This window comes from Triturus cristatus, chromosome 2_2 (assembly GCF_964204655.1).
Source record: "Triturus cristatus chromosome 2_2, aTriCri1.1, whole genome shotgun sequence".
In the NCBI taxonomy this organism is placed as follows: domain Eukaryota; kingdom Metazoa; phylum Chordata; class Amphibia; order Caudata; family Salamandridae; genus Triturus; species Triturus cristatus.
The window spans coordinates 29771355-29798658 of NC_140582.1; the positions used below are offsets into that span (position 1 = coordinate 29771355).

Genomic DNA, 27304 nt, shown 5'->3' on the forward strand with positions numbered 1-27304 from the left:
GGGCGAGCAGTGCTCATGACGGAGAGGTTCCGTCGTGACTCCGCCCACGGCGCTAATCGCCCACACAGGCGGGGAATTAGCGCCGCGTGGGCGGAGCGGCCGCCAACGGCCGCAGCATGACGGAACCACTCAGTCATGAGCACACGGCGCCCGTGGCTCATGACGGAGTGGTTCCGTCATGAGCACGGAACGGGTTAAGGCACGACTCATTCCTGGTGTGCACAATGAAATTGCTGATCTCTCTGTTTCAGTGGACGAGGTTCCGTGGGTTGGCGCCCGGGGCGGCAGACTGATGCCGGACTACTTGTGGGACATAGGCGAAGGTGTGTGATGTAACTGATCCTGGGTTTGCTCTCGGACTCTAGGCATAAAGCTTATGGGCTGGCTTGGGAGGAGTTTCTACGGTCAGGGCGGTCCCCCGGGGTGTATCGGATGGAGGTCGAGCACGCCAGGATGATGTGGTAAATTTCATCATGTCTTTGACTGACAAGGGTTTGTCGGCAGTCAAGATCGCGGGTAAGTTGGCGGGCGTAGCCTTTTTTGGGAAGCTGCTTTGTGTTTACGAGCCTTTGGCAGGGGATGTAGGGAAGCGCATTTTGGAGGGGTGGTCGAGGGAGAGGGGGACCACTTGAGATGGCCCATTACTCTGCATATTTTAAAACGGGTGATTGATGAGCGCCCTAGGGTGTGTCGGAGTGCTTGGGAGATGCTGTGTTTTTTCAGTGATCATGGTAAGGCTGTTTTTTTGCGCTTTCCGGGTTACGGAGGTGGTTGGTTCTGCGACACGTGGGGGGAATGCTTTGGCAAGAGGTCCGTATGCGTGAAGGGGCTGCGCAGATTGGGGTGCCCAAGTCCAAGACAGATCAGTCGGGCAAGGGTTTGTGTGTGATGTTGCAGACTTACCCTGATCCGCTGATTTGCCCATGTATATGGTGGACTCTGTTGCGGAAGCAGGGGAGTGAAGCAGGAGATTTTTCTGCATGAGAATGGGGAGCGTTTTTCAGCTTCGCAGGTGTTGGGGGTCCTGAGGAAAACCTTGGGTTTGTTGGGTTACGCGGCTAAGGAGTTCGGGACGCATTCATTCCGGATTGGGATGGCAATGGAGGCAGAGGGCAGGGGTTGGGCGGCGGGGGAGATTCAGAAGGTGGGGCGTTGGCGATCTAACTGCAATCAGCGCTATGTGCGTTTGGGGTGGCGCTTACAAGATGAACAATAACATGAGTTTTTTTTTCTCCTAGGTTGCATTGCGGGCCCTTTTAACAGAAAAATTCGGTGGCGGGTTTTTTCCAGCAGTTTAAAGGTTTGGAAATTAAAAACACGGGTCAATTCTCAGACCCAGTCAATTTTGGGGGAGGGGTTTTTGTGGAGTGAGATTACAGCAGAGGTGGATGTAAGATGAATGATGCGGGGAGTTATGAGAGATGGGTGTGAGTGGAGTTTGATTGGTTTGGTTTTAAAAAAGGGGGTTTGATTAGGGGAGGGGGTTTTGGTTAGTTAATGAACTGTTTAGTGAGGCCAAGGCAATGAATAGTTTGTATGACATAGAGCCAGGTTATGGGCTTTTTACTGTAGTTTTGTTGCCCCGTTTCATTAAAGCGACCTTTTACACAACATGATAATAGTTCCGTAGTCATTTGGAGCGCCAGCCTGCCCAATGCTTTTTCATTACAACCACAACACATTCCTGTGCACTCATCCTCCTCACAACACAATTCGTAAGCCACCTTAGTGGCCAGAATTTGGTTCGGAACACATTTTCAACTCCACACAGCTCCAAGAACACATTTTCCAATGCTGCCTTAGCTGAACATACAGTTAAGTAAAGTACCAAACGAGAGGTTGTCCATCACTTAAGGTGTAGATTAATTTTGAGTACAGTGAAGGAACATTCCCTTTACATTAACTATGCACAATCCATCTAAACACGTGCTAACCTGTACTCTTGGCCTTGATTTGAGTCCAATAAGAAGCAGAGCAAGGTCTATGCTTCCAAAACAATACTATCTAATGTGTTATGACTCGAGTGCACCCCCTCATACAGGGTCTAATGAGATAGACATGGTAGATAAACACGCTCATTGCCCTAGCAAGCGGTACTGTGAAGGAACATCTGGACACACCCCTATGTAAAAAGCCTTTTATTTACTGCTGATAGAACACGCTAAATATGTTGCCTTTTCACTACTTCGGAACCAGTTTGTGTCTGGGATTAATTTTTATCTTAACCTCTATCCTGCCCGGGTTTATGCGGGCTCGTGCCAAAAATTAACGGCGCTTGCTATGGCTGTAGACAAAAGTGTAGGACACTTCTGTGCTAACTTTTGTACGAATCACAAAAGCGTACTGGAACATCCTGCAATGATATTATATGACTGGTGTTACTTAAGGAGTTGAGTGAGTCCCAATGGCACAGCTTCAGGTGTGGCTTACTCTACATATTTTCCTAATGATGAGTCGGTGAGCTAACGGCAGAAACAGGTTGGAGCAGACAATCAACTGTTCTTTTTTAAAACCAAATTTAATCAGCTTTACATAAACGTTGTATACCTTCAAAAATAACATGCAAATTTATATTCAACAGCTGTCAGCCATCACGTTACAACTATGCAATTTAACACCTGATCCACACAGTTCGCATTAGGGCTATGAATTGTATGCATTTATTGGCACATTTCCTATAACATTTGGGGGCATGCACATTAATATATTGTGTGATGAGATCTACGCCCAGATTTACCATGATTTTGCATCAGGGTTGCATTACTTTTTTTTGGTGCAGCTCCATCGCAAAATCATTTGACATTTACTAAGCCACCCAAAGTCACTTTGCTTGGCATGGTATATGCAATGCATTGCACAGGCTTGTGTTACTTTGCGTTGGGCAGGCATTGCATGGTCATTACCATGCATTCAGCCATGTATTTTGATGGAAACACACATATACAAAGCTTTGTAAACCTGGGTTGGCGGCAAAATGGTGCGCCTACCTAAGAGGCGTGTGAGGAGAAATGGCTTTATTTCTCTTTGTTACTTCCTTTGCATGTGTGGTTCATTCTGCAACACACACAGAAAGAGAAATAGGCCTGCACAAAACAATCCGGCTCGTAATTTAGGAACCTTTGCAGCATGGTGCTACGGGCCTGCATTAGAGCTCGGCAGCCTCAAGCTCCAGCGCAATGAGAAAGATGAAGTGCGCAATATCTTGGTAAATATGGAGCCCTACAGCTTTCTCCCGTTCGCACAACGCAGAAACATTATTGCTGCTCTTAGATGCGTTAACTTTTAATAAATATGCCCCCCAGTATTTTACTTATCTATTTAGGTCCAAGTGTATGGAATTCACCTTGTCATTTATTTTAACTAACCAGGCGAGTTTACTCCTAGCTACTTTTTAGGTCTCGGCTAGCGAAGGCTGCGCTTGCGCAGTCTCGCTCGCGAGATTTAATGATTTGGAGAAGAGGGGCTTGAACCCGCCCCTCTTCTCCCCTGTTCTCCATTGGCTGGCCTCTTGAATGCTGGCCAGCCATTGGAGAAGAGGTCAGTCATTCCGATTAGGCCCCGTCCTTTTCGGATCGGGGGGCGTGTTTTTTGCAAGAAGTCTCATTCTCTCCTCCAGCCAATGGCTGGAGGAGAGAAAAGACAAACACGCCCCGAATCCGAAAATGCCACTGCCTTTCTCAGAGGCATTTCTGCTCTGCCTCGGAGAAAGGCAGTGGTGTACTGTTCGTCCTCCCAAAGCGCAAACTCTGTTTCGCGGGAAAAGCTACAGCCGCGGTTCTGATTGGTTATTTGACAATCTAATGTCGATTCATTGGCTGGAAATAACAAGAAACACGGAAAAGGACAAGTCCGATTTCTCCAAAACAAACTTGGTGGCCATGTTGGACTTGAAATATTAGGATTTAGTCTACTTACGCGGTGCAAAATTGCAGATTAAAAAATATTATCTGGTGTACGGATAATATTGCTTGTCAGCTGTTGCTGTTAAAGGTTTCTTTAAGGCCACCGCCGCCACCTTACCGAAAGTTTATACACAAACAATATGCGCTGCTACACCTACTTTTTGTCTTACGAGAAAGGAGTCGTGTCTATACCGATAAACGGCCGTAGGCAAATTACTATAGAGAAGCACATCTCTCAAGAAAGGCTCAGTGCGCTGCCATTGCAGTTGGAGCTACATTTGCACTGATATAGCAAACTGTATTTTCTACCTCACCACCCTCCCATCATAAATCTTTAATTGGCAGGTCAATATATAAGCACGTTCAGTTATGCAACTGGCAGACCTATAGGCTTGCTATTGCCAATGTTTGTTTAGCATGTCGAAATAGTGCTCCTCTATTAGTGGCATGTAATGTAAAAGAGAAAAGCACGAACCACCCGGGGCTGTGAATGGACATAGTTGCCATCTTGAAGTCGTTAGCACTTTTAGTGTTGCCGAAATTACTATGGGAATTTCATATACAGCGCAATATCTCCAGCAATTATGGAACATTTTTCACAATTTTTATGAGGGCACAACAGTGGTAAAGATTGTATCAGAACGTACAACCCGTTTAAATAGTATTAAGCACCTCTGCTTTTCACACAATTATTTTGGTTCGATTGTATTTTTAATTTTTTGGGGATTTTCCATGTTTTTTGGCATTAGTCGTCACTTTTCTTATTACAAGAATTATATTAACTTTCCAAGTACAAACTCACTGCTACTGTAAGCTCAATGAAAACGCCCCTATTTGGTAGAGCAGCTGTTTTGTATGACCTTCCAATTGGAAGACGCGTTTCTGTTGGAAATGACACATGCGTCCTACTATCCAATGGATGGGTGCGTTTCTACGAGTCATGTCAGACTTGGTCCAATGGGAGTGTACGGCTGTTTTTGGGCGGGGCGGCAGTCACATGATCCCAGTGGCTCTAGCTGTGTCTCTTGACGGGTCCCATCATGGTAAGTGGGGTGTGACTGAAGGAAACTGGGTCTGGGGGCACTTGGGTCACCAGTTGGTCCCGACTGCAGCCGGGGCTCATCATTCTACACTAAGTTGTTTTTCTCTTGCCCAAGCTTTCGTATGCATTTAACGCTGATCTATCCCAGGAACCTTCACCTGCCTCTCACAAACCATCCCTGGTGAGGGACCCTGCTATTTCCTTTTCCCCTCTCCAAAGGCCCACCTTTTTTGTCTCGAACCATGCCCATTCTCACCCAATCTTTTCGTCCTCCAATCACCCAGCCGGCCACATAGCACCTATCCCTTACCCTTCCTATCCGTAGAGGTTGAGATAGCATATTATTAGGGCCCCAGAGATTTATTAGAAGAAGTACAGTAGCATTCTGCCTAAACCACTCATTCCTCCGACCCAGCTCCCTTTCTATCCCAGGTACCCAGCTGGTCTTATGGTTTCTAATCTTCACTCAAACTCGGATTGCGCGGTAATATTAACTTGATTTGAAGATTTGGTCCATACTCATATGACCCCTGTGGTGACACAAGTTTTACCTTCGTCTCACTGTATTGTTTGCAGTTTTGAGAAGCTTCCCCCCCTGCCCATCCATCATTCCCTTAAAAAAATAATTTAAAAAGGCATGCCCTTTATGAGAGCTTCACTTGGCAGCTGTGCGGTCGTTAGGTCGGTTTCCTTTAATAGATGAATGGGGATTGAATAATATGCCATATAACGTTTTTCTGTTAAATACTTTACACATTTCATCGCAATCTTTTGTTTATCTGACTCATCTTGTACTTCTAGCAGCAGTTTAGTTTTACACTGATCAATTTGAAAATTTGTATGGCATATGGATAATGTTTCTTATGCTTTACAGTGAACTTGGGTTGACACTTTCTGCTTCATGATCCCAGAAAATATTGCGAAGTGCTTTTAAAGATGCCGCCCAAGAAATGCGCGATGTAGACTTGGAGCCAAAAACTCTTGATGTGCGCAGCCTCGGGTTTAGTTGTGCACAAGAGTTGTATTTACACTTGACTGGTGGATACCTTTGAGGGATTGCTTTGTGGAATAGTTTGTTATGGGATAATGAAGAATACTAGGTCCTTCCTTATGGGAGGCGCACATCGTGATTTTGACACACACTTTTATGTACCCCTGAATGGTGTTTGTATTCGACACAGTAAACGGGCACAATTCGTTTTTTACCTGCACAATTTGTCAGGTAAAACATGGCACAAATCACCGTGGCATAAAGCACCCATCACCGTTTGCTTTCCTCTCAGTGGGGAATAATATAATATGTTAGAAAGTTATCCGCTGGTCCAAGGAGCTTACATCGAAATGGAGTACAACTTGCACAGCCAGTAAATACTGAAGTCTTCTCAATGTGTTCTTTCTGGGTAAAACATTTGTGGCCCGGACGCCAAGCAATCTGCACCTGTCTAGGGATTAGTGTATAAGTGATTGCATTGGGGTTATGGATTGTGAATAATAATAAAATAACCTGTTTTTTATATAGTGCTTTGTACCGCACTTCTGCAATTTTAAGTTTTGTAAGTGACAGGATGTTTTATAACTTTTTTTGTACTTACCTAATATTCGTCGAAGCTCCCTACAAAGAATTTGCTTGTTAAGTCCAGATATAAAACTGTGCTCAGGGTGTAGTTTTAGTACCTACCCGTCTAATTTGTTGTGGCATTAATATCTGCCCGCCTTACTGTTTAAAAATTAGGGTCAGCCATATGGTGGGCAAGAATATGGGTAGAGAGCCCCAGTTTGCAAGTGGCCTTTAACAGGTTTTATAGCGTGTTGACTATTTAAAGTATTTTCATTTGTGATAAACTATGTAACATAGTCTAACCATGTCCGGAATTTCGGCGTCTACATTGACGACTCTGTCTTGGCACCAACAAGCCGTCCGGGTCGCGGCCACATGTTTTACCATCTTGAGATGGCTACGAAAAATTATTTGGATGTTACCCACTGCTACGCAAACAAGCATTTACAATGCAATGGTCTCGGCATTGGTAAAGTTAGAGCTATTGGCATTGCTCATGACATTATTTTTGTTTAGGTTTTTGTTTTTAAAACATTTAAAGAAACGGCATTGTCATGAGCAATGCCAATAGGTCTAACTTTAACAATGCCGAGACCGTTGCATTGTAAATCAAATTTATTTTATTTATTATGTTTTGGCTCTCGAGAGGGCCACATAAGCATATACAAACAAAACAACACAATCTACAACAATACAAAAATATAAGGCATGGTATTCATATCGTAATAGGTACACTGCAAACCCATAGTCCCACATAGCCAGGCCGGCACAATGTTCCAGAAAATTTAATAAATATCTAAAAATCCTTTAAAAAAGTTAAAAACATAGGCACAAAACATTTCATTTGGTGGGCAATAAAGTGCATGAAGAAAATCTTGTAAAGTGACAATGCTAAGGCGAAGACAAATTACTTTAAGCCATCTCTTGCGCAGGCTTCGTAACATAGGACAAATCAAAAGTACATGTATACAGTCCTGATTATTTAATTTACATAGGTTGCACAACGGTGAAGTGCCGTACCATTTAGACAACAACACATTAAGAGGGATTAAGTCATAACGTAATAAAAACCAAAACCTACGAATCCCATGTGGCAGATTCCACTGGGCATACGGTTGGGGCTGTTTCAACCTATAGGAGGAGACCAGCAGCTCCACATTCCTTTTATCTCCAACTGTTTTTTTATCGGATTGAAAACAATACTCCCACGAGGCCTCCCTAAGGACCTGTTTTAACTGCGTGGGAGAGTAGGAGAAAAGCACGCTTTCATCCAATCTAAGGATATTCACAGCCCTTCTAAAATTGTTAACAAGTTTAGAGAACTCCTTAAAATTGCCCAAAAGTTCATTTTTGAGTAGGACTCGCAGGGTTCCTTCTCTCGCTCTGGCTAAGTTGGCGACCCACCTTATTAAGGCGCACAGCCCCTGAACCCAGGCACTCCTGAGTCCGAGGTCCAGCCTACACGCAGCCAGTGAACAAGCATTATTAAAATTCGAGAGAGATCTTAGGAGTTTTCCCTCGATCTTATTGCAAAAGTCCCAATATTTTATCTCAATTATTTCTATACCGTACAAGATGGTAGCGGGGATTTTAGCTCTAAATGCTTCTAAAAGACTAGAAAAATGTCTTTTCCCCGTTGCCAGGTATAGGGACTTTAACCCATTACCTTGGGCAAGAGCTTTGCAGGAGCAATGCTCTATATGAGGATTCTCACTCATGTTGGATGAGAATATTTTCCCTAAAAACGTATAACAAGTTACGACCTCCAATCTAAGCCCTCCGATGGCCCAACCGAAATTTGTAGAGCGACATTTCTTCCTACCCGCAATACACATCACTTTACTTTTATTAATATTGATCTTCATATAATGCTCGCCAGCAAAATCCTGAAGAGCCTGAAGCCTATTGGCCAGACCCGCAGGAGTTAAATCGAGCAATAAAACATCATCGGCATACATCAGACAGGCTATTGGCACCCCTCCTATCAACGGTGCGATCCCCACACTACGGGACACAGCTGCAGGGAGGTCAGTTGTATATAGGGAGAACAGCAGGGGCGCCAATAAGCAGCCCTGTTTAAGGCCATTCTGAGATGGTATTTTAGCCGACAACCCCCTTTCACCCCCCATTAAGACCCTACACCAGGTCTCAGTGTGTAAAGCCCGTATTAAGTCCAGTAGGGGAGGAGGGACACCCATCCCCATCAATTTTCTCCACAGCGTGCCCCGATCCACTTTATCGAACGCTGTGGAGAAGTCTATAAAAGCGGCATATACAACACCCCCTCTGACCTGGACATATTTGTCAGTGATAACCTGAAGGGTTGTAAGGTTATCCAGAGTGCCATGTTCCCTGCGGAAGCCAGTCTGTTCCAGAGGCAAAATGTTGTGCTCCTCGACCCAATCGGAGAGAGATCTCAAGAGGCATTTAGCAAAGACCTTTCCGATGGAGTCGAGGAGCGCAATCATACGATAATTACTGGGATTGTCCCTTGCTCCCTTTTTGAAGATAGGGACCAGAATGCTTCCCCTCCACGATGCGGGGACACATTTAGAGAAATGGCATGCCCTAAACAGGGGATACAAGATTTTACTCCAGGTTGAAGGGTCTTGTTTTAGAACCGTCATCGGGAGCTCATCCGGTCCCATAGCCCCAGAGGTTCTCATGTTTTTTATAGCCAACTCAATGTCCTTCTCAGAGGGAGAAAAGACTGAGGCCTCAGGTGCGACATGCATGAAGTTATCCACACCCATGGTCCCAATTCCTGCATACAATTCTCGAATATGAGAGGACCATAGATCTTCTGATATAGCTACGGGAGTAGGAGAGTGACGCGTACCACATCCTTTCCCGATTATTGCCCAAAAATCTTTACTGTTGCCATGAGCAGCGGATTCCCTTAATTTAATCCATACTTCATCCTCCCTGTCCCTTTTAATTTTTCTCTTAAGTCTGCTTCTCTTTCTTTTTAACCTAGCGATATCTTTCCCACGTTCCAATATCCTCTCAAGGTACTGTGCCCGGATAAGTTTGTTTAATTCCCTATTCAGCTTACGGAGAGTTAGAGGAACTACCTCTCCTTTTTTCTTGGGGGGAATGGTTTTATTAGCATTCAATAAGATTTTTGCCATGAGTTCCTCAAAACAAACTATTTCATTTCCGTTCCACTCTTCTAATTCCCTAAGGGTATCGGTCAGTAACTCCTGGACCCCATTAATGGCAGCATTATTCCAGAAGCATCTTCCAGTTGACGATTGGAAGGTAGCCTCCCTGCCGTTTAGCGACCAGGACGCCGTATTCATAGAGTTTAATGTAATTAATAATGACAATATACTATGGTCGCTCAGGGTCGTGGGTATAATCTCTAAGTCAAGAATCTGGGGGAAAAGACTATAGCTGGCGATAGCATAGTCCAATATTGATGACCCAAAGGGGGATTTATGGGTATGGCTTGCGGGGGCGTCGGATGGAAATCTACCATTTAAAATAATGCCATCCCCGATCACTAATTCTTTTAACAAAATCTTCCCCCTTTTATTTGTCTTTAAATTTTCAGGGAAAAGCGTCTGGGGGATGCCATATGCTTCCTCCTTAGCTTTATCCCTGAAAAGGTTTAGACTAGCGTTTGAAACTTTACAGTTCAAGTCACCGATAAGCAAAGTTACAGGAAAAGGAGGCGAATTTTTTATCTTATCCATGTACAGGAGAACCCGCTGCAAATTATCATTAAAACATTCCTCAGGCGGAATATACACGTTAAAAATTACCATGGAATGTTTTATATTATCATAGAACATATTTTCTAAAGTTATTGTGTGGAAGAGTCCACTGGGATCAATATAATGTGCAAATCTCCATTGAAACTTATTTGATAGTAAACAGGCAAGCCCCCCCCTAGCATGCCCTTTCTTTGAGGGCGCAGCCGGAACTTCCAGAACGTAAAAATCTTTTAAAGGCGTTAACCTATCTGTGCACCATGTTTCCTGAATGCATAGTATATCCGCCTCCAGAGTAGATAAAAAAGTCATTTTCTCCGGGCTGCTATGGAATCCGGCCGCATTCCAGGAAATTATATTTAAGGCTGGGTTAAAGATGGTGGAACAAATTGGGGTTATCCTTATTTTTTGTTGAGAGTGCACTATGTAGCCAATTCCACCGATTATTATCGTCATTGTGTATAGAATTCTCAATTAGTGGAAGAGGCTTCACGTGCGATACTATACGTTTTCCCCTGGTTACCCAAATTTTCAGGTCTCTCAGAGGAGGAGAGGTTACCCCGTTTAGTTCACCCCCCCTCAACCCCTGCTTATCGAAAAAATTTGGCTTGCCTGGGGTAGATATAGGTAGTATATCAATACCTAAGCGTTGAAAGTTTTCGGCCTGTTCTAGTACCAGATTTGCTATAATGGGAGAGTAAAATTTCACCCGAGTACTCAGAACCCGACTACTACCCAACAAAGTTACCAGTTCAATGTCTCTAGACTGGATGTGATAGAGACATTCAATTTCACTAAAACACTTAAGAAGCCAGGCTCTATTCAATAAGAGGTCAGTATCAAATAATGGGACAAAGTCTAATACACGCACATCCACAGGAGCCTTAAACATACTTGCAGACCGGGCTGGAGGACAAGTCTTTTCAGAGTCAATAGTTACCACAAAGGGGGGGGCCAAAGGGTTTAAAAACCCAGATAAGTTAGAAGTTGGACCTACACAAGCACTCCGAGAAGGAGAGCCAGGGAGGGAGCCCCCAATAAGTGGTAAATCCTCCAGGGGAGGCAAGTTGCTTTGTTCAAATTCCTCCTCCACCAAAGCTGAAGAGGGTAAATTCACACCAATGTCCACTTTTAAAGCAGTAGAGAAGGATTCCCCCTTCTTTATTTCATTCTCCCTTGTCTCTGGGCTTTTTTGGAAAATGATCCTTCGTTGCTTCTTCTTTCTATACTTTCGTGTGGGTTTCCTCTTGCTGGCTTTGGTACTTTTTTGTTTACCATATGTTCTCTTTTCTTTGTTGACCTCCAATTTATCAACCAGGAGGTCTTTTGCACCATCCGAGACAAAGATTGGGAATAGTTCCTGAACCGGTTTGGGTCCTGGCAAAACTTCATCCTCCTCCTCTATCTCCAGGACTAAATTCTTAATACAGTTAGAGGCTGCAGTATAGGTCAACTCCTTATGAGGGACCATAGAAGACTCTTCATTTTTTTTATTTAGTTCGCTTTTATTATCTTTAAGTTTCCTCTCAGATGCAGCTTGTTCAGACTTAGGGGGAACGACCTTACTCGCATCCGGGACTTTCTGCAGCAATACCTTTAAAATCTGGGTAACTGAATCAAGGACGCAGTCCGAGCTGCCAACAAACTTCCCTAAAAGCAGCAGGATGGAAGCAAGGAGTTGTTCCAGCGCGATCATAGACTCGGAGATCGGCTTTTCTCGTGCTTCTGCAGTACGGATGTTATCCAGGAGGTTGAGGTCAGGGCTCTTGGACGAGTTTAACAAGTCAGAAATCTCATGGCTATTTAGCAACGGGGTGCTGCTATACAGCATTAACCCTGATGGGGTGGCTCCCCCCTGACCTTTAAATTGCTCCAGGGATTCCACTTTGGCAGGGCTTACGTAACGTCCCCAAAGTTCCAAATCAATGGATAGTGCAGACAGGTCATCCCCCTGCCTGTCATTCATTGAGAGCTGAGGGGTCGATGGTATGTGCACTGGGTCACTTATCTTCAACAACTTCCCATCTGTAGAGTCCCGCACGGGAGACCCTTCTACCATAATTTGGGGGGCCCCCTGCTGGACCTGGAAAGATCGAGGCACAGAGGTAGTTGGAGCATATACTTCCAAGGCTTTAGTATCAAGGTCGTGTGGAGTTGCGCATTTTGACTTTTTAATACCAGATAGCATCCAAAGTTCAGGTAACAAACATTGTCTTTTTAAAATTGGAATGGTTGCATCCTTGTCTTTTATATGGAAGGTAGTTGTAGTCTGGGCAGGATTTTCTCCCACTACTCTTCCTGAGCGTAAAGTTTTAGACATTTTCCACAGTAATTGGTAAGAAATATAGCAATGTAAAATAGATAAAATCTGGAGTTGATTCAGACACTGGCACAGCAGGAAGGGTGCAGTATAACTATCACAGTGTTTGCATCACATAACCCTACTACTCTATTGGGCACGATTGCAAACAAACACTCAAGAAGTAACAAAGTATAATACAAATATAAAGTAAGGGACCGGGCCCGGCCCGGCCTACCTCGGTCACTGAGGGCCCGCCCTTTGCCCGGGCTTCGCTCCGGGCGTCCCGCACGCGTCCCGCGGAGCGGGCCTGACGCTGATTTTATGCGCCTCCTGGCGCTGTTGGCGCGTGCGTGCGTTGTTGTGCGCCGCCGCGAGTGCTGCCGGGATTCGTAGTCCCGAGCGGCGGCGCAGATTCTAGCTGGAAGAGACTCTTGGCGGTGGCGGCGTTGAGGCGTGGACTGCACGGACTCTTGGCGGTGGCGGCTCAGGTAAGTTCAAGTTCCCCCCGCTCCGCCGACCTGACGCTGATTTTATGCGCCTCCTGGCGCTGTTGGCGCGTGCGTGCGTTGTTGTGCGCCGCCGCGAGTGCTGCCGGGATTCGTAGTCCCGAGCGGCGGCGCAGATTCTAGCTGGAAGAGACTCTTGGCGGTGGCGGCGTTGAGGCGTGGACTGCACGGACTCTTGGCGGTGGCGGCTCAGGTAAGTTCAAGTTCCCCCCGCTCCGCCGACCTGACGCTGATTTTATGCGCCTCCTGGCGCTGTTGGCGCGTGCGTGCGTTGTTGTGCGCCGCCGCGAGTGCTGCCGGGATTCGTAGTCCCGAGCGGCGGCGCAGATTCTAGCTGGAAGAGACTCTTGGCGGTGGCGGCGTTGAGGCGTGGACTGCACGGACTCTTGGCGGTGGCGGCTCAGGTAAGTTCAAGTTCCGTTGCATTGTAAATGCTTGTTATCATATGGTTTGGTTTTGGCTTGGAGGCGCACTACGTTCAATTTATCAGATGGGTCCTGAGAATCCTCCGTATGAAACTGTATTCCTACATTGCTCTCTAAACATTAACTCGACTGCTATATTAGGTTATATGCATAACTTTAAAATTCTCATGGAATTTTGTAACTTCCTGTTCTGGCAAGTAATGCCCGAATCAATTGGCCCAATTAAGACAATCTAATTTCTAATCCGTATTCTTCCACAGGTAGAATATTACTCTGACTATCATTCAGCCTAACTTAACAGTCCCTTGATGACTATCCCCGGTAAGCCGACACCTGCTGATTGGCCCCATTTCACAATATCAAGAGCCGGTATCATATCTTTAGGACATCACACAGATTTGCCATCTGACGGAATGTCACAGAAACACGACAGACCCAAATATTGTACTGATGGAGGCACTTTAGCCCATGAACAACGATTGCTAAGCAAATACTGTGGGTACAAGAACCAGCATTTCAAAAATGTTCACAAAACTAATACACGTCAGAAAGTAACAATGCAACTGAAAGGGTGGGGAGGTAGGGGAGACACTGCTCACCTCGGAAGTGGCTTCAATAAGGTTAAGGCCTTTTTCCCTAGGTTGGTACCGTGATTCCTGCTCCAAATGAAGATTTAACTGCCTGAGTAAGCGGAAGGTTTCATTAGTCTTCGGTTCCACAGCCCCCAAATCCTTCATTTTCTCCTACATGAAAATTAAGGTAATTTATAAATAACATAACAATCTTGCAGGAACAAAGTACTATATTAAAAGACTATATTCATTCATGATATAACACAGCCTAGAAAAACAACGATTCATGTAGAAAATTAGTATGACATTGACCAAGTTCAAGAACCAACTTACAGAATAAAGGAGTGCATACATACAAAGACCATAACAGAAACCCATCCATAAACAGAATGTTAAGGAACGCAGGCATCCACACTAACATTAACAGACCAAATATACAAGCACCAATTTAGACAGAACATATTACAAAGAATGAAGCAGAATATGGGCTTCACAGTTACAACCCTGTCCCAGTGGAAGCTAACTGGAGTAACCACTGCTACGTTTTTGGTCTGTTTTTTTCCTTTTAAACTCAAGACACTGCGCCTGCACAAAGAAGGTGAAATGTTATAACACCACGTGACAGAACGGGGAAAAACTATATAATACATATACATACACACCCTTTTTTCCAACAATCACTAGAGTCTGGAGGTAAAAAACTGGAGCTTTTTCAAGTTACATTACTGTTCGAACAAGCACAGAAGCGCTGACATTGTGCCTTCCTAGCAGAGGCAAAAGTATAGAACCAAGGTTTCTCTTTCGCCCCTTACGTGTAAGAGGACTTACGCCACCTCAGGGTTTAACCACCACTTGTGATCCCCTAGGAACAGACAGCCTGGTATTGAAAGAGCATATCAGGTAGTTTGCCATCAAGAAACTTCCTTGGCAGGCAAGCCATTTTTAGGTCTCGCCTGACCCAGCGCAAGCGCTGGTCTGGCGAGACATTTTGTGAGGGCTCCAAAAAGTGCTACCAGGCCAGCCTAGACCTACAGTGCATGTGCGCGGGTCGAGCTTTACCGCTATTACTTCCACATTCGAGGCCGCACGGCCGCTTTGATGTTTGATCGCGATCACTTTCGCGGCCGTGAGGCTTCAATAGATTGCAGCAGTTAAAACAAGCATTGGCACAGCCAATAGGTCTCGCTTTTGGGACCTTAGAAGTGTTTAGTTATGCAACTGTTGCATGGCTAAACACTTATAAGGTCCCAAAGGCGAGACCTACTGGCTATGCCAATGCTTGTTAGAGATGCAACACCTCCTGCATAGGGTCTAAGACCCCAGCAGGCTCAGTTTGTTGCAATACCACATGATTTGCTGTCTGAACACCTGAACCAGCCTCCCCGTGATGGACAGAAGGAAGGCCAGGAATCCATCTGAGACCAGAGGCCTCTGATGAGAGAGCGAGATAGATATATTCACTGAGAAAATCAAAGGTTACAGGGACATTATAGGGAGGCTGACATTTCACTCGTACAAAACCGGAGAAATTCAGCAGTTAGTTAGCTGAGCTAACTATAACTCGTGCCTACGCAATGCACTCCTTACGAAAATCAAAGGTTACAGGGACATTATAGGGAGGCTGACATTTCACTCGTACAAAACCGGAGAAATTCAGCAGTTAGTTAGCTGAGCTAACTATAACTCGTGCCTACGCAATGCACTCCTTACGACATCACATATTACATCACTCACAGCATGGTCAGTGACATCACTAATGACATCCACAGAATCCAATGCACCCACTCACACCCAAATATAAACTTTCATACACCCACTCCAATTTCCACACTAGCATTCTCAAATCCATTGACACACCCAAACCTGTACTTACGCACCCAGTCACTTATTTCATGACTACACACACATCCACTCAGTCATCCATACAACCACACATGCCCCAACTCACTCACTAATACAGCCACTGATATATCCACCCATACAGGCACTCACACAATGTCAATCACCCATAGAGCTACTCCCACACACCCATACAGTCAATTACACAGCCTTTTACTCACTTATTCATACAGATACTAAAACAAGCACACAATCACTCATACAGCCACTCTTGCAATCACTCAGTCAATCATATATTCCCAACAGTCACCTATACTGCCTTTCACATATGCAGTTACTCACCCATATACCACGCCACATCCATTCACTCACCAACACAGCCATACACACACTCAGTCATCCATACAGCAACTCACAGACGCACCCACTAACCCATACAGTCACTGACTTACCCACTAACTCATCCATGCAGGCAGTCACACACACCCAGACACTAATACAAGTACTCAGACAGTCACCAATCACCCATACAGCCACTTAGACACCAACTGACAGACTGTTAAAGACCTTCGCACAACCTAGTCACTCACCCATACATTCACTGAGACAACTCATTACTCATTTATACAGTCAGTCACGTACCCACTGAATCATCCATGCAGGCACTCATACAGCCACTGATTCACCAATACACCTTGCTGATAAGCTTTCTAAAAACACAGGTACTGGATGTTATCAGTGATGTCACTGACCATGTCATGAGTGTAGTGTGAGGTCATAAGCAGTGCATTGCAGGGCATGAACTGCTAAATTTCTCTGGTTTTGTACAAGTGAAGTGTCAGCCCAACTATAACGTTCTTGTAACCTTGGGTTCTTCCAGTGGATTTCTACGGTTTTATAAATCCTTATGCCCAACTATAACGTCCCTGTAACCTCTTTGGTTTTTTCAGTGAATTTCTAAGTAAAAAAAAAAATGCAAATTCTTAACTATAACGTCCCAGTGACCTTTGTTTTTTTCCCAATTAATTTCTGTGTTTTTTAAAGTAGTAGTCCCGTTTGCAGAGTGGAGGAGAAGGGGGAACTGGGCCTCCGACCAGCTCTCTGGTATTTCGCTGTGTAGGACTTACAGGCGAAATTAGGAGGGATTACTGGCCCCCAAGGTCCCTCAGGAGTAAAATGAACTTCCATCTCCCAACCAGTAGTGCGCCGGGAGCCGTGTTTGCTGAGTGGTGGAGAAAGGGGACATGGCCTCCAAAGTACTCTTAGCAATCCCACTGTATGGGGCTTACTGGGGGTAACACGAGGACTCTCAGCAGCCAAGGGGGCTTCATCCCCCGACCAGGAGCGCACCAGGGGCCCGTTTACAGAGTATAGGATAATGGGGGCAGGGCCTCAGGCGAATTCCCGTCTTTTGCTTTTTTCTCTTTTTGGGAAGGGGGGCTGCGTGCCAAGATACTGCAGAAAGGTTTCAAGATCAAGTCGGATGCCTGACAAGTTTTAAAAGAGGAGGAATCTGAAGCTAGAAGTCTATCAAAAACATTTAGTCGCATGGAGCTCTGAAAGCAAAACCAAAAACAGCAGTTATCTGGTGCGGAGCTGCAGAACAATACACGCCATCCAATCAAAAGGATAGTAAAGAAGTTTTGCTCTAGGGAAGGAACGAACATAAGAAAGCATGCAAATGCTAACCAATAGGCGGACCCAAAGCCCACTCTACTTAATAGTAGTATTCACAACTGGTTTTCGACAAAACAGCTAAAATGTGGCCGTAGGCAAGACCCAAATTAACTGGTCTCGGACACTGCTCCCTGCTCATCAAGAGCAGTCCCGTAATCTCAATAAGGCCAGCAACAAAATGCAGTCAATCATGCATGTCCCTTTAAAAGGGGAATGTTGGCTGCTTTGGCTAATAAAAGCAGTGACATGTCCAAGTGAGACTCCATGGAAGTGTGACAAAATTCTCCTCATTTCCGCATTGTATTCGATCAATTTCAAAACCCAGTTTGTGGGCATTGTACGAATATGGGGGAAAGAACAGCATAAGACCCTAACCTCTGCTTCTTAACCTTGAGATCGAGGTGAACAATCGTAGTGATGACAACGTTAGGGGTGCGTTGAGAGGGAGGGGCGTCTGTCGTGACGTTTTCACCTCTCTAGCGTTCCTCACGTCCGCAAACACAAAGCAGGGACGGGCGGGTTCCCCTAGAGTCCAATCCCATAAAATGTGTGTCTTTGTAGAGTGTAACCGCTGCTCATGTGAAGCGCTCCAAATACCTTAGAGCCGTGTTTGGAGTTACATAAAACTGCAAAAGGGAGATTCGTCCGCTTCTCGGAGGCGGAGACTCTACAACCAGACAGCAGTAGGGGGGTGGGGCGGTCAGCTGATCAAGCGGTCGTTGTTTACCTCGAAGTCTAGCTAACGATGCAGATAAGAGTGGGTCGCGGACTATCCCGATGAAACTACTCGACCCGAGACGAGGGCGTGATCTAGCCTCCAAGCCCGTCAGTCGGTTACTTGCCAAGGGGAGATTAACCAACATGTACGATTTTTCCTTAACACAGCTTCTGATGCAACGCATTAAACCCCTCAGAACCTTCCCCCAAATGTACGGGCGGCTAACAGTAGGACCTCTATGTCAATGGCGAGGAGAGCTCGCACCCCAGCTAATCATAAGATAGGAGGTACAGAAAGGAAATCACAGAATGAAATATGCAGGTACAACTACTCCCATTCCTCCCTCTTAGCTCCCAAAAGCAACTCTCACCTGCTCACTGGGTCTCGGCCGCTCCTCCTCCTCCGCCTTTAATCCGGATGATTTCACAAAATAAACGGATACCTACGGCGGGTCAGAGCGGCCGGGCCATGCCGGGCTCCCCGCCTCACAAGGCCATGGTTCTAAGTGGGTTGCGCGATGGAATCTCCTCCGACGACGGCAACTGCTGCCCGGATCTAGTCTCGGCCGCTTTGACTTTGCTTGTTTTTGTTTTCCTGTTTCCAAGTTCCAACGCCCAGGGAGCGACGTCAGCAACGCGTAGGGATCCCGGCGCTATTTTCCCGCAAAGAGTCCCGAATTTCAAAGGTACAGGTATCCGGACTTTACAGTACAAACCGTGGAGAAGAATGCAGAGGGGTTTCGAAGGCGGCGTCTGCGTCCCGCTGGTAACTTGCGACCCTTCTGTAGAAGATCAAACCCACCCCCCTCAATCACGACTTTAAAGGTCCAAGTTCGAATAGTCTAGTGAAAAAAAGAACGGACTCTGATTGGTAGCTGTGCCCCGAGTCGAAAAACATATGCTTCTTCTAGCCTGTGATTGGTTTTTGGTCCGAGACCCGACATGCTTTAGGATTGGCTGTTTTGATTTTGTCACTAGCCAGATTAGAGGAGGTGACTGTCGCTTGGCTCCTTCCTAAACATGCGCATTGCTAGGCACCACAGCAGCGCACAGCAGAGAGATTTGCGCAGAACATCTGTTGGGTTCAACGGTCCTCTTCTCAATAGGCGCTATAAAACAATTTATTTCGACGGAGACCCCGAGAGAGTGTTTTTACTTGTCCTGCATGTCTTCCCTCTTTAACGTTTGAATTTATAATTTGCACGAAAGCTTAAGCGAAGCCGTAACTTTGTTGTTATTTTAGTAATATCACACAACCATGTTGAGTCTATTAGCCATCCACAATAGGTCTCTTTGATACACCGTCTCGCTCTCGGGACTTTTATCAAACTGGCCATTACCGTAATTGTATTTGCTCCGATTTAGGGGTACGTGGAGCCATGGATGGCAGAAGTGTCATTTGATTAATGCAGAACAAAAGAGTAGCTCTGTGTCTGCTAATGATTACGTGCGGGTGCCGTTGGACTGCTTATCCAGTTTTAAAGATCAATTGAAATGCATTGGCTGCAGGCCCGGCTCCAGGAATTGTTATTTGGGTGGGCCAAGGGTGCATTTGGGTGGGCCACTGCGGGCTCGATTTGTCGCATATATGTCTAGGCAGGCCTGCTTCAGGGCCCTACTTTAGCCCTTCTTAGTCTTACAAGGCCCAGTAAAACACACTCTTTTCCAAATCTCTTTCTAAATATTATCACTCTCAAAAAGTGTTTTTTCCATGTAATGTTCCTTTGATGGGAAGAGGTACCTGCATAGCTGCGCTCGCGCTGCTGCTAGCGCTCTGTTATTTTAAAAATTCCCGTTTTTTGCATTTGTGTTTGATTTAATTTACTTGTCCCTGCTTTTAAACTGGGACCAGGCTGGGTGCTCCCCCTCCCTCCTACCGCACTTAATAGATTGAAAAAACACCGCCGTTTTGGTGGGTCCGGGTCACGTGGGTAGTCCTGGTTGGGCGCCATCTTTGTTTGGGCACTGCATCTCCCGGCGGGCGCCATTGTGAGCGTTCTTGCGCTCGGACAGCCTCGCGGGACGCCTATTTAAAGTCGCTCCCCCCCGCGCAGTGGGACGCCGTCGCTTAGCCAGAGTCTTGCCAGAGTCTTGCCAGAGTCTTGCCCGTCCGCGCTTGGGACGCGCGGGGCGCAGCGGGTTTCTCTTTGGCACTTTTCTCTCTGGTGTTGTGATGATCACCTACTCCAATGAGACTCTGCGGTCCATTGGACTGACCTTTCCAAAGTGTGATCAGGCACATATCCATCCTCTAAGCGGCCCATATTGGTGTGCCTGCATGAGATTGGCACTTGCCTCTCCCGTTCACATCCGCCAGAGGCCTTCCAACACCGCCTGTCGGAGCAATGGCTCGGCGCATGTACTTCGAATACTTAGCCTGAATGTCAGGTCCTTGGTGCAACACCATCAAGCCATCTTGGACTTCATGCAGGATGAGACCCCAGATATATTTGCCATCACGGAAACCTGGTTGCAGGAGGACGACGCAGCCATTATTAATCTGGCCTTCCCCCCCCTGAATACTCCATCTTCAATCTAAATCGTCCAACTAGAGGAGGGGGTATTGCCCTTGCTGTTAAATCTAGCTTCTCCTGTAGCTGGAATGCCTTAAATATTGCTGGGTGCGAAAGCGCCTCTTTTAAGATCTTGATCAGCCCCCAGTTCTCGATCTCGGGGATGGTGGTATATCGACCCCCAGGCAGTGACGTTGCGTTCAGAGAAGCTTTCCCTGACGCCGTTAGCTCTCTGGCAATTGGCTGCGCCAATTTCTACATCCTGGGAGATCTCAACCTCCATTTTGACAATCAGAGCGTGCCGGCTGTCATCAATATTCTAGCTGATCTCGAGGCCCTTCAGCTGTCTCAAAAGGTATCACAACCCACCCACGTAGGAGGGCATACACTGGACCCCTTTTTTACCAATCTAACGGAAGCCACAGTCTCTTCCATCTCACCCCTAGGGTGGACGGACCACTTTTTAGTGGCTATCCGGGCCCCTTTGCCTGAGATCCCCTCTATTCCCCCAGCTAGATTAGTCCCTAGAAGGCACTGGAACAAACTTAGGTTAGAGGACCTACACCACGTTTTGGCTGTAGATCCGCTAGAACCCTTGGACAACGTAGAAACGGGTTATGACCAGTTCTGTCAGTGGATTACCAGGGCGCTTGACTCATTGATTCCCATCATGGCAAGCAAACTTAGCTCCAGAGAGTCGAGCCCCTGGTATGACAGCGCCCTTCGTGCTTTGAAAGGGAGCTGTAGGCGGGCCGAGAGAGAGTGGCGGAGGTCTTATGATACTGCCAAGAAAGCGTTGTATCTGGCTTTCGTTAAGGTTTATCACCGCGCCATCTGTAGAGCCCGCGCGGCGTTCTACTCGGTAGAATTCCGCAACAGTACTAACCCGTCTAAATCCATATTTAAGGCCCTCAAAGATCTTTTGGCAAAAAGAATTTCCTCCCCGGCAACGGCTTCTACCTCTCACTGTGAGGCTTTGGCATCTTTCTTTCTGGAGAAAGTGCAGGGCATCTACCGGGCTTTTCCCTGTACGGGGCCACCACCGGGGGCCCTGGATATTATCCCTGGCCTCCCCACTATGGACTCTCTTCCCCTGCTTCTACCTGAGGGATTTGATAGGTTGGCCCAGAAAATCAAATCTGGATCACCTTTGGATCCGTTAAGACCTGCCCTCTTCAGGGACCAGTCTTTTGTGGGACGCTCCATGGTGTGCTCCCTGATTAACATCTCGCTGGCTACGGGCACGGTTCCAGCTAAATGGAAGCGGGCAGTGGTCTCTCTTATCCTGAAGAAAGCCTCATTGGATCCTTTAAAACCGGAGAGCTACCGGCCCATTTCCTTGCTCCCTTGGCCGGCAAAAGTTGTGGAGGCCCACGTCAACCAGGTTCTTTCTGACCATCTTAACCGAGCCAACACTCTGGATGCTACCCAAAACGGGTGCCGTGCTGGGCACAGCACGGAGACAGCCCTTCTCGCCATGGCCGAACACCTGCGTATGGTGCTGGATGTGGGACAGACGGCGGCGCAAGTATTATTAGACCTGAGCGCCGCCTTCGATACTGTTTCACACCGCATCCTTATTCAACCTTTACGTGAGACTGCTGGCTGATGTCGTCAAGCAGTGGGGCATGACTATGGTCTCTTATGCCGACGACACTCAGCTAGCGGTTACTATCAGCGGGGATGCTGAGCAGGATGCCCCTAGGTTCCAGAGTGGACTGAGGGCGGTGGCGAGCTGGATGAATGCCAACTGTCTCCAGCTCAACGCCAAGAAGACCGAGGTCATGGTTGTCGGGAAGGGGTAGGAACTCTGGGGGGACAGATGGTGGCCTCCGGAGCTTGGGCCGTCTCCAATTCCGGTAACGGAGTTGAGAAATTTGGGAGTGTGGTTGGATCCCACTCTTAGCTTCGTCGGGCACACTAAGAAAACCGCGGCCTGCTGTTTTGGGGTCCTTCGGGGATTAAGACCTGTCCTGAAGTTTTTTGACCCCCCTACCAGGCAGCTGGTGGTTCAGGCAACAGTAATATCTCGTCTGGATTATGCCAGCTCTCTCCTGGTAGGGGCAAACCAGGCAGAAATCACTCACCTTCAACGTGTCCAAAACGCCGCAGGTAGAGCCATAGTTGGCTTGCCCAGGTCCTGCTCTGTCTCTAGTACCCTTCGATCTTTGCATATGGCTGCCGGTTAAGACAAGAATTCATTTTAAAGTTTTATGTCTGGCTTTTAAGATCTTGAAGGGATCAGCCCCCCAGATCCTCTCGAATCTCTTGTCTTGCTATGTTCCGAACCCGCTCTTTGAGATCACTGGGCCAAGCGCTCGCTGTGGTCCTGAGGTTTAAGCTCAGCCGAGCTGGTGGCCGGTCCTTCCGGGTAAAAGCAGCAGTGCTTTGGAACTCTCTTCCGATTGAGATTCGCTCGATGGAAGACCTTCTTTTGTTCCGTAAAGTCATAAAAACCTTCTTGTTTTAATTTTTTCCCTCTTACTAGCTGTGCCCTTTTCTCTGTTTCCATGCTCAGTGTTAGTTGTGTTTTACCTTGTCATGCGCCAGGACGCCCCTTAGCAGGGGCAGCTGTGCGCACTACAAATGTTCCTAACATAACATAACATAACAAGAGGAGGTTTCTGAGGTGGAAGTGTCAGGCAAGTGATGCTTCTCAGGCTCCCTCAGTGCGAGCCTTCAGGGAGAATCCCTCTTCATTACTCTGCAACGCACTCCCATACAGGCTTGATTATCCACTGCTCCTCTCCAGTGCACCTTTTCTCACAGCTGACCTTGGGCCCCAGCCCCATATCAGGCTCCATCGGGCTCCACTTTAATTTTTCCCGGTAAAAACATTAGTAAAATAACCTTCAAACTTAAAAGATTGAATATAGCAGTAAATATAATTAGCACGCACTTTAAAGAATGTTCCACAGTAGCCCTTATGACCCGACTGCTAATTAAATAAACAAAAACAGAAAGGCCATGACAGGGCCGGCTTCAGCGCTGATGCGAAAGTCTTTTTTGGCACCGCACTAAAAACCTCTTTCTCCGTAAATACCTTTACTACCACCTCCCAACAGTGCCCCTCATCCCTCCATGCCCCCCCTATTGACCTCCTCCTCAGATTCTCTCACTGCCACCCTCCAGCAGTGCCCCTCATCTCTCCCTAGCTCCCCCCTCCACCCCATGACCTCTTCTTCGTATTCCCTCGCTGCCACCCTCTAACAGTGCCCTCATCACTCCATAGCCCCTCCCACTACCTCCTCCTCGGATTCCCTCACTGCCACCTTCCACTAGTGCCCCTCATCTCTGTGTAGCCCACCCCCCTCATGACCTCCTCCTCAGACTCCCTCACTAACACCCTCCAGCAGTGCCCCTCATCTCTCCCTAGCTCCCCCTCCACCCCATGACCTCTTCCTTAGATTCCCTCACTGCCACCCTCCAACAGTGCCCCTCATCTTTACGTAGCCCCTCTCTCATATGCATTTAATTTGTTGTATAGTGCTACTCATATCAGTGTAGTGTGTGTCAGTACTTTACACCAACCACACATTATACAGAGACTATGAATCATACAAGTATGTAAATCAGTCTACAGGGAATGTTACATAAGCCAATGAGGATTACAAGGTGTAGGTATCACATGCCATCCATACTGGTGGGCAGTATATTTCAAGAGGGTTTGGTCTGGAGAAGCACAAACTCAGGATTTAAAGAGTACTCCAGTGGTTAGGGGTTGGCTTTACTGATAAAAATGTATATCTGCCCAAACATACTCATTTTAGCAACATTAGAATAATGAAAGACTGGGGAAGTTCTAACTATATCACAAAACAAAAAAAGCGAAGTTCTAACTATACCATTCATGTTTGTATACAGCTCTTTGATGACAGTGCATTGGTCACTGTCCTATGTTAGGATTGTAACTTCTGAACTACAAGTAGCACAATAATCTCTGTGACAGAGGCAGTAACCCACTGAGCTTCCACATAAAATACAGTTCACCTGCATTTAAAAACTACTAACAGACAAATGATTGCTCTCCAGCAGGATCATTTATCACCAGCGTTTTCTGGGCATTTTGTATTATTGTTGTCCTGCATCGGCCATGAAAATGATAAAAACTGTTTAAATGAAGCACACACAAAGTATGTGTCCTGCTGGGCCTGTGCAGATTTTAAAAAGAAAAACAAATAGTAACACATTCTCTTACCTACTCCATTAGTCAAACATTGTGTCACAGACTGATGTGATAAGCAGCTGCAGGGGCCAGGAAAGGTGAATACGAATAAACAAACTTCTTTTCTCCTGCGCTGCATAGAAAAAGAAATATCCACGCAGCAGAACAGTAGGCAAAGGTTACTGTTGCCAAAGAAAGGATTTGTCGCCTTTGCCATGTGGAGATGAAGGGGTGAAAAAATAAACAAAGCCTCGTTAACATGTAAATGCTCTTTTAAAGACCTGTGAAGTACTCGGGTGCGGCTGCGATAATCTCGAAAAGTGTCTGTGTGTGTGCGCTCCTGGGAAGCTGACACACACAACCTGTGCTTTGCGCGCCTGCCTTCAAGCCCTCACTGCGAGGGCCAAGGCTCCTGTTTGGGTGGGCCAGGCTCATGTTTGGGTGGGCCTGGCCCACCCCGCCCACCCGCTAGAACCGGGCCTGATTGGCTGGCCTGAATATTTTAGAATATTCTCGAGTAAACTGGTATTCCCTCTTTTTTAGGTCTCGCCTAGCGTTGCAGCGCATGCGCTGCTCGCTCACCGCAATTTATTGTCAAGGAGGACTTTAAGAGAAGAGCTTGAAGCCCGCCCCTATTTCCATTGGCTTGCATCACCGTTTATCGTAAATGGTGGGCTGCCATTGGAAATCAGCTTTCTGGGTTGCCTCCCTTTCGCTTTTTTGTCCTGCCCACCCGGAATGGCTCGCCTGCTTTCCTTCTGTCGTAACGCGATTTCTTATCTTTAGTGGGCCATGTTTTTCTAATTAGAAACACATGGCCCCATAAAGAAAAGAGATCCCCATGCTCCGGTTGCAGTGAGCTCCTCTTTAACTTTCGGGACCACGCTTGTTTAACTTTGAAACTGAGCACGGCGCCGCTTCACTGATAGCGCGCTCGGTTTATTTATATATTTCTTAACATTAGCACTGAGCGCAGCACCCGCTTCAAGGACACCGCGCTCAGTGTTAAAGTTAAGAAATATATAAAGAAACCGAGCTCAGTGTCCGTGAAGCGGCGCTGCGCTCAGTTTTAAACTTAAGCATTTGCAATGCAATCGGACTGATGCTTGTTAATTAAAGTTTGCCCGACAGTTCATATCAACGAGAGCTTAACTTGCCTTATCGCTTACTGCGATGGGGCGGGGGTTGTAGCTCGGGGCTGCCCCTACATTCAAGGATATATTTACTTTTATTTGATTTCGAATACCACAGCATGCTGTTATGTAATTGAACCGAATCCGTTTCAATAGTTTAATTAATATAATAATTAATATGTATGTATCGCTATTCTGTTTTGCGGGCAGCCTGTATGGAACGCAGTCCCCATGTTTTTGAGACCTCGGCTGCATTTGCAAGCAGTCAATAGGGTTGCTGAAACTCGTAGACCGAAAAAATACATTTATACATTGTCCCTATACCTTCCAACCTTTCTTTCCGAGTTGGAGGGTCATCTGGAGATAGTTCCAGATGATAGAGCTGTCTGGAGTGGCATGACTTCCTGTCAAAACTTTGGACCGCACATGCGCCATGATAGTGCGTAGTGGAGCCAACCTGCGTCATGTCCCAGTCTTTTCAGGCAAATTCATTCAACAGTTAATAAAACAACGTTAAAAACAGCAATAAAACCAACCTGAATCTTATTTATGCACTAGGGATGCCGGAAGGCAACTTAGGGCGCTGTCAGTAATCGTTTCGAACATGTGTATTTGAAGCAACAAAATAGGACCGTTCTCCTGTTTTGTTCTGAAGACGTTGGGTGTTTTTCGCTACCTTTTAGACTGACAGCATTAAATAATGTGTCAATATTTGTGGCACTTCATGGTAATGAAGAGCTTTGTAATTTTCGTAATCAGTTTGAAAACGAGAGCAGGGCGGTAATGAGTGCTAGGTCGCACTATATGTAACAAACATCTATTTTTTTACTTTTGCTATAATCGCGGCACCCGCGCTTTACTTTTAATGTTAAAAGTAAAGCACCGGTGACGCGATTAGAAAGAAAACAAGCATCAGCATGACCAATAGGTCTCGCCTTTGGGTCCTTATAAGTGTTTAGCCATGCAACAGTTGTATAACTAAATACTTATAAGGTCCCAAAAGCGAGACCTATTGGCTTTGCCAATGTTTGTTAATAGTTTTGTTCTTTTCCTGCTGCTTTTCTCTCTCTTAAACTGTTTTCACTTTGTACCACTCTTCCTCTTTGACTCCACATCTCACTCTTTAGGTCTCGCCTTGCTGTAGCCTAGTAAATGGTGGTCATTGTGTCCTCTTCAGTAGAATGAAATGCTGAGCCGTGCATGCCAGGATTTCAATCCCTCACGTGCAGGGTTCCAA

The 27304-nt window shown here is 46.3% G+C and overlaps 1 protein-coding gene across 2 annotated transcripts in view; it reads right to left on the reverse strand.

The window, feature by feature from the left end:
* The window catches only part of CCNG2 (cyclin G2), a 43950-nt gene extending 24785 nt beyond the window's left edge, over positions 1–19165 (reverse strand). Inside the window, exons 1-2 of one of the 2 annotated variants that reach the window (XM_085640957.1) lie at positions 18628–19165; positions 14051–14194 (exon numbers count right to left, since the gene is read on the reverse strand). In XM_085640957.1, coding sequence (XP_085497083.1) covers positions 14051–14188 — 138 coding nt within the window. In that variant the 5' untranslated portion in view covers positions 14189–14194; positions 18628–19165. The remainder of the gene's footprint in view (positions 1–14050; positions 14195–18627) is intronic. The other variant, XM_085640958.1, reaches the window with a different exon arrangement.
* Positions 19166–27304: the final 8139 nt, after the last annotated feature.